General features: G+C 40.0%; 1 protein-coding gene across 1 annotated transcript in view; it reads right to left on the bottom strand.

Moving 5' to 3' along the window:
- The window catches only part of LOC116852338 (sodium/bile acid cotransporter 7-like), a 36380-nt gene that overhangs the window by 26753 nt on the left and 890 nt on the right, over nucleotides 1-8737 (bottom strand). Inside the window, exon 2 of the mRNA XM_032832601.1 lies at nucleotides 4431-4677. Within this exon, the coding sequence (XP_032688492.1) occupies nucleotides 4431-4677 (247 nt within the window). The remainder of the gene's footprint in view (nucleotides 1-4430; nucleotides 4678-8737) is intronic.

The following is an 8737-nucleotide window of genomic DNA, read 5'->3' as shown; positions in this document are numbered from 1 at the left end:
AAATAGCCAAAAAAATTCGAAGACAAAGAATTGGAGGCATTACTCGAGAAAGATCCGAGTCAAACGCAAGAGGAGCTTGCAAAATCATTGGGAGTTACGCAACAAGCAGTTTCCGTACGATTTAAATCCATGGGAATGGTTCACAAGCAAGGCAATTGAGTGCCTTATGAACTGAAACTGAGAGACGTTAAAAGGCGATTTTTCACTTGCGAGCAGCAGATTCAAAGGCAACAAAGAAAGGGTTTTTTACATCGAATTGTGACTGGTGATGAGAAATGGATATTCTACGATAACCCCAAGAAGAAAAAATACTACGCTATGCCCGGTCAATCGTTGCCATCGACCTCAATATCAACACCAAACCCGAATATTCATGGTTCAAAGGTCATGCTGTGTATCTGGTGGGACCAAAAGGGTGTTGTATACTATGACCTGCTACAATCTGGCGATTCCATTACGGGCCATCGGTATAGGCTACAATTGATTTGTTTGAGTCGTGCATTACGAGAAAAACGGCCGAAATACGAGCAAAGACATGTCAAAGTTATTCTTCTGCATGATAACGCTCGGTCTCATGTCGCAAAAGTCGTAAAAAATTATTTGGAAACGCTCAAGTGGGATATTTTACCGCACCCGCCGTATTCACCGGACATTGCTCCTTCTGATTACTGGTTGTTCCGACGGATGCAGCACGATTTGGCAGGTCACCGGTTCACTTCTTTCGCAGAAATCGAAAATTGGCTTCTAACTTGGATCGCCTCAAAAGACGAGACATTTTTTCGAGATGGAATTCGAAAATTGCCTGAGAGGTGGGAAAAAGTAGTAGCCAGCGATGGACAATACTTTGATTAATCTGTTCATTCATTTTGTTCTGAAATAAATGCATTTTTGACCACAAAAAACGGACCGAACTAATTTGTACTCCCAATAAATAAAATTATTTATTTACAACATGTGTTGAAATAAGAAAATATGTAAAAATATATATGAGAATGCTTAATTAATATGTTTTGTAAGCTAATTGTGAAAATAGATATGACAACAATATGATTTTGAGCAGAGCGATCGCTCTAATCGCGATTTTATCTTATTTTTTAAATATTTTGATATTAGATTCTTAATAAGCAATGTCGAAAATATTAATTTACAAAGTTTTTCATGGAAAAATATGAAAATTACGTTTTTTAGCAGAATGCTTTTGGCTTATAACCGCCATTTTGTTTTATTTATTTCGAGTTCAGATTTGTAATCAGCGATGTCGAAAATATATATTTACAAAACTTTTCAATTTTTAGCTAAAATTTTTTGTTTATGTCCGCCATGTTTAGGGCCGCCATTCTATTATTTCAAAATTTTGATTTAAGTTCACGATTAGCGACTTAAAAAAACCCTATATATGGAGTTTTATCTAAATTGGAGAACTTTTCGAATTTTGGCCAAATTTTTTGGGGATTTAGTTCCACTGTACGGCGATGCGATCCTTGTCGCGGATGTCGAAATGGTGTCGAAGCCAGGTATCAGCGGAGCGGTTCTTCGATTAAGCAGAGTTGAGATTAAGCGGTGTGGAGATCGCGTGAATGTGGCCTCCCGACAGAGTGATTCCTGGCGCGTATCCACGACCGGAAATCTACCAGGAGCGATTTCGAAAGTACAGTGTCGATGTCGCGTATCCGTTAGTCGATGGCGGAATGATTTCTGTCGCGCATCCGCGAACTGAGAATCAGCCAGGAAAGATATCTAGGATCGTTCTCGAGTATCGAACTGCGTATCTGCAGAGGAGCGGTTTGACTCAGAAAGTGATCGGAAAGAAAGTGATCTGATCTGATCGGGGATCTGGTCTCGACTCGAAAAACGCGGCGGCTTATATACGCGAGACTTGCTTGATTCGCTGTGTTCTGCGGATGTTCGGTGTTCTATTTATTGTACGTTTTTCTACGAATTTTTCATATTTGTTTGATATTTATGTTTACATTAACGGGTTGCGCTGGGACTTAGGATAGTTACAGTTTTTTTTACTTTGAGAATGTAAATCATACTTCTAAATAGCGATTGGGCACAAATGGAATATACTGCTATTCATGTAACGATGTCTAACATATATCGTTACTAACAGCCCGACCGAACACCCGTCGGGCTGTAAACGGCGCTACGCGCCACACAAAGGCCGTTAGGCCAAATCTAAACATAATACGTGCCGCGCCCAAAACGCGTCTAAACAAGACAACAGCGAAAGCGACGTAAACAAAGATTGACAGCTTGCGCAGTCGATTATATAAACCGTGGGCGAGAAGTAAGCGGGACCAGACCGATCCGGACCGTCTACAGAACTCGATGCTTCAGAGCGGAAAGCGAGGATTTCGACCGTATCGTTTCTACCTTCCCGTCTGCTTCCAAATCCGTACAGACAAGACCGGCAAAAGGAGATTGTGTGTTTGCTATCTCCGTCAAGCGCTCTTGACACCGACTTCGCCTTCCCGTCTGGTTCCAACGACCGGCCAAAGAGTTCGTGTGTTCGCGAGTCCTATCGAGCATTTTCGATATCAATCGTATCCTATCTCGAACTATAAGTACACGTGCCAGTGTGTTCGCTGCGCACGAACGTTGTCGACACTTGCATACATCGCGTTAGCGACAAGCGAGTTGCCCGATATATAAGTGTAGTAAAAAGAAATCCATTATTTTTCCAATAGATGGCTTTAGTAATGTGTATCTCGCGTTGTATAAATGCAATCGGTTTACGCTAGATGGCGTTAGAAAGATAAGATTTCGTACTAAAAAAAACTTCTCACACAGTTTTGTGATTGTTTGACTCAGTATTGTTTGAGCGCTCGTCAAAGATAAACACAAGCAAAAAGAAAATACGCCATTATTTACAGTTTTTCTTCGATAAAGATAAAAACGCAAGCCAGGTGGCTGAAAATGTAAATAGTGTTTATGGTCCTGATACTGTAATAGCCAATCACGCGCAATTTTGGTTTCGCCGATTCTATTCCGATAATTTTGATGTCAAAGATGCACCACTCTCTGGAAGGCCAATTGTCGAAAATGTCGATAAAATAATGGAAATCGTCGTGTCCGACCTTCATGTAAGCACTATTTCGATTTCCCAGGAGCTAAACATTGCACAAAAAACCGTTTGGAACCACTTGAAGGCTGGATACAAAAAGAAGCTCGATGTATGGGTGCCACACGAGTTAACGCAAAAAAACTTCATGGACCGAATTTCCATCTGCGAATCGCTGCTGAATTGCAACAAAATCGACCCATTTCTGCAGCGGATGGTGACTGGTGATGAAAAGTGGGTCACTTACGACAACGTCAAGCGAAAACGGTCGTGGTCGAAACGCGGTGAGCCGGCGCAAACGGTGGCCAAGCCAGAACAGTCAGGAAGGTTTTGCTGTGTGTTTGGTGGGATTAGCAGAGAATCATCCATTATGAGCTGCTCCTCTACGGCCAAACTCTTAATTCGGACTTGTACTGTCAACAATTGGACCGTCTGAAGGAATCGCCCAGAAGCGGCCAGCTTTGACCAATAGGAGAGGAATTGTGTTTTATCAGGATAACGCCAGGCCACACACATCGATAGTTACTCGCCAGAAGCTCCGGGAGCTTGGTTGGGAGGTTCTTATGCATCCATTTTATAGTCCGGACCTGGCACCAAGTGATTACCACCTGTTCCTGTTTATGGCGAATGATTTTGCTGGTAAAAAATTCGCCTCAAGAGAAGCTTGTGAAAATCGACTGTCCCAGTTTTTTTTACCAATAGGGACAAGTATTTCTATGAGAGAGACATAATGGAATTACCTTCAAAATGGCAACAAGTTATCGAACAAAACGGTGCATATTTGACTTAAATCGGATCATTCTAACTATGCTATATGAAGCCTTTAATTTCATGCAAAAGTAATGGATTTCTTTTTACTATTATTTATTCGGGAGCGCCTCGCGGTTTACCGACATCGCCTCCTGCGATACACCGCCTTCGCGCTATACGCTCCGCCTACCGTGTTGCCAGACACGTACTACCGAAATCGCGATCCAATTACTGGCGTTGTCTTACGTCAACTCACCCGAGATATCGTATTCTGTTCTGTACCAAAGACTGTTAATAACCTTTTGTTATATATTTTTATTAATTACTTGTGGCAATCAATTATCGAACCCGGACTCCGACGAGCAAAATTTCTAGCAATTCTTTCAACACCGACACGCGGAGTGCGGCTGTTACATTCATATATTGATTTATACTAAATACTTGAAAAAGTATACCAAAATCAAAGAATTCGGATTTGTGGTGTTTCCTTGTTAGTTCTCAAGATATTCAACCGCGTCGAGTAAAATGAGATACTCTCTATACTTTTATTATTATTACTTTATTTAAGTTATAACACCTCTCTCTCTTATAAATTAAAATAAAACAAATAACTTACCAATAAATACACAAAACAGTATATCTGCAGCTTGTACTGATGATGCATCTACTAACAAGGCATCACAAAACCAATGATAGGCTATTGCCAACAATAGTCCTTTTGGAAACCACGCAGTGTTGATATTACAGTGGTTTAGTTTTACTATAAATGACCGTAATATGATGCCTGTACCCAATGGAATAAGTGTGCTATATATAGCCTCCTGGATGTTAATCCCAACCAGTGGTGGAGTAGATGTCCCCAACTGTTATAAAAAAATTATTTTATGAAGAATAATGAGAGAATATATTCTAAAGGACATCTCATCGATGACTTTCACATATGTTATCAAAAACAACCTCAAGTAACTTTTAAAAAGTTCATATCAAGAGAGTTTAATACTTTAGACTAATCTATTTTATATATTTATAACATTGGCATATGTTGCACATTAACAGCATATATTGGGTTAGTGTAAAAATTTTAATGAGTTCTATAATAAAAAAATGATCTAATAGAAAAACACATGGAAGCGTCCGCCTTCCATTTTGATGAACTTGAAATATATTGTAATTTAAACCAAAATATGGGATGTTTCTTTATACGTGCCTAATCGATATTTCATAATAAGTAAAAAATTAAGTAAAAAATTCCTTTGAAAAAAATTAACAATTTTTCTTAGGAGCACGTTTTATCAGTAATATAAGAGATAGAAAGAAACGTTCTAAATAAAAATTAAGTGATTTTAAGACTATATAGAAATGGCGTCTCCTGTTTTTATATAAAAAATATAATTTTAAACATACTCTAATTCATCTCTGATTTAAAGCAATTAATGATTAATTTAATTTAATGTCCTGACACATTTCTGAACATTATCTAGGGATAAGATAGTGTCGTGAGCATGGAGCATCAGGTAGCTCAGTAGTTTAGAGCAGTTGCCCGGCAAGCGAAAGACCCGGGTTAGAGTCCCGGCCTAGCAAACCGCACTTTCGATATTTTTCTCTCTCTGGAACGAAAATATACGCAGATCTCAAACGGCGTCCCGCCACCACTTAGTACGCTCTCCTCCTTCTATGGTTCAGACCTCCATAGAAGGAGGAAGGCGTATTAGATAGCGACGGGACGCCGTGCGTTCGAGATCTGCATATCTTTTCGTCCCAGAGAGAGAAAAATATCGAGAGCGGTTTGCTAGGCCAGGATTCGAACCCGGATCTTTCGCTTGCCGGACGACTGCTTTAAACCACTGAGCTACTTGATGTTCCACGCTCACGACACTCTCCTTTCCCTAGATAACGCTCAGAGATGTCATGCAAAGAGGACATACTATGTCTATTATATTAATATAAACATAATATATTTATAAATCAGTTTTTCAAATGATTTACTTAATTTAAGCTGTACTATTTAAACTACTCATCAGTTTTTTATAAGTTATTTAAATTCTTTTGTAGTTTCTCGTTTGTATGGCAATTTTATTTATTGTATTGTTGATTTATCGTGTCTCGAGAGGAGCCAAGTCTGCCCTCCTGACAATATTTTGTGTGTGTGTGTGCGCGAAGCAAGGCGCCTCCTCGCGAAAGTGTCAGTGCGCGGAGTGTGCGGGATCGCGAAAAAAAGTGACAGGCGGGGTAGGTCGCGGACAGTGCGACGGTACGCGAAACAGTGTCGCGTGCCGATGGCCCGCGAATATCACGGTCCGCGACGCGAATAGTGGCGAGCGGCGTTCGCGTACTGATTATCGGAGATTCGGGGCGCGTCCACGTAACATTTAGTGAATCTTCGCGCGTTTACCGGGATGCTGAGGAATGACCCCAGTAGATATACTAGGCGGGTTCTAACCCAGTCCTCCGAGGGGAGGTGAGGGGCGGAGGGAGGTACCGCGGGCGGGGGGTATGACGTCACAGGGGGGTATGACGTCACGGGAGGTATGACGTCACCGGGGGATTACGTCACCGTGGGGGGGATATGACGTCACCGCGGAAGGGGGGTATCATCGGTCTGTAATTGGGGGCATACCGATGTTACCGACGGTCGGTAATTTTTACCGATATTATATTTAATTACTGAATTTTTTACCAACATATAATTTTTACCAACATATAATTACACAATACTGACGATCGGTAATTTATTAACGATATTATATACGAACATTTAATTACTTAATTTTTACCATCACATATATATTTTTACATAATTTTTACTGTCATATTTACATAATACCGATGATCGGTAATTAGTGATATTATATAATTATTCTATATGTTTTCGATAGACCATTTTACCGATCTGCGGCGGTTTTTTTGCGGCAGATTTTGCGGCGGTTTTCGCGGCCGGTTTTGCGTCGCCCGCGCCGCCCACGCCATCCGCGCATTTCGCAGCGTGATTTTTAGTCACAGCTGCAAACTCTAATATTCTGCAAATGTATGCATTCGACAATTAGATGCGCAAGAAAAAGAATGTGACACATGATATTCTTATTACTAATGAGCATGTACACTGTGTCCCCGCGACAAGATTTTGCGTGTTATACATCACTCGCTGCGCTCCACAAAAACCGATTAACATTTTAAAACTATTTGTGGTGTATCGAGAAAATATGGGAAAAAGTCTAATATACATACACTGCAGATCTTGGGATTACAATTTATATATTTTAAAAGTGTTACATGTACAGATTATTTGTTTAATTCTTCATACATAATATTATTTATTGCGCACGCCAATAGTTCGCAATCGATGAGTGAACCACCGTCAAAGTCCCCGCTATTGCGTATTGTCGATATAGCATTATCCGTTTCGGAGATATTCTTCTCTCGAAAAATTTTTACAAAATTTCTACGTTTTGTATTAACAATGTGTGTATTTTCATATAACCATGAGTACATATGGTCAATGCAATGCTCGAGAGTAAACAAATATTCCACTGTAGCTGGTTGCAAGTACATGCAGTTACCGGATAATGTGAGTTTTAGAAGTTTCTTGCCATATATTGTGCACCACTCCACCGCCAAATCGCGAATCCATAGCGGAGAGGATGACACCTCGGTTGTTTGCAAAAGTTGTAAAATATCTTCACGTTTTGCCATCAATCCTCCCCAAATTGCCGAGTGTAAGACCAATTCATTGCCACGATTGTCACCGAGGATTAGTTGCACTGTGGATACCAGTCCTACGCTGATCCAAATATCCAAGTACTTAAAAGGGGTGTATATCAGTTGGACACGGGGCAATTGGACACAGTCCAATCACATGTCGCTGTTCCAAGGGACCCTACTAATGTCTCTAATCATACGGTGCTGTGATTGGCTGTGTCCAAATGCACCGTGTCCAAGTGCACCGCTCCCCTTAAAAGACGTTGACGTCAAGACATATCTTCGCCCTAAAATACGGGCTGTACAACGAGGTTGCGATACACTGTAAAAACATAAATAATTTAACGCGGTTGCAATACACAATTAAAGATAAATGATTTACAAAAAAATAATTATTGAGACTTATTTTTTTTTTTCTCGTACGGTGGAGCATCATCTTGCACTGGTACGTAATAGTTCATACGTTTTCCTTCAGCACTGTGCATTCTTTTCAAAATAATTATTGTCCACTAAATGTCTTTGTTGCAAAACGACTGATGCAACGAGCGACCAAGAACCGCTTTAAATACGTTTCAAAATCCCCTCCCCCAACCGAAAGCATAATAATAATAATAATAATAATAATAATAATAAATGAGGCTCACCTAATTTTTATCTATATCTACTGTATAAATACATTTAATCAAATCATTCAACCAATCTCTGATATAGCGCCGTAGATAACCGATCGAATACTCATATATCGATTGAGTGTTTCGCGCCATACTGCATCATCGAAAAAGTCGATTCCCAATATTTATATCAAAAGTGCAGTCCAAACATATTCATGCAAGATTTCTTTCTTGTGTGCCACTATGCAGCATTTTTGTGCTGACACATCGATTTGCAATCGACAGTTAGATGCATAGAAAATGTGAAACATGATATTATTATTACAAATGAACACGTGCGACAGTAAGATTCGCAGAAAATGTGAAACAAGATACTATTACGAAGGTCATAGAAGTATACATATTTTGCACACATGCAATCCCTCCTAAACGAGACACATTTTTGCTAGAGACAGATGGAAATATATAATACTGATGATATGTATAAGTTTAGAGTCGTACTATGCCAATTTGCACAGCAGCAGCAGCAGCAGCATTTGTAAATCTAGTGTGCACTTTGTAAAAGAAATGGAAGATTTTGCGCAAATCGAGCGAGAATTGCGGGAGCAGTCGGCTC

The sequence above is a fragment of the Odontomachus brunneus genome, unplaced genomic scaffold (assembly GCF_010583005.1).
Source record: "Odontomachus brunneus isolate Ranch 3 - 2012 unplaced genomic scaffold, Obru_v1 Obru_scaffold_216, whole genome shotgun sequence".
Lineage (NCBI taxonomy): Eukaryota > Metazoa > Arthropoda > Insecta > Hymenoptera > Formicidae > Odontomachus > Odontomachus brunneus.
The sequence above is the reverse complement of the archived record's forward strand: the minus strand, read 5'-3'. Positions and strand labels throughout refer to the sequence as shown.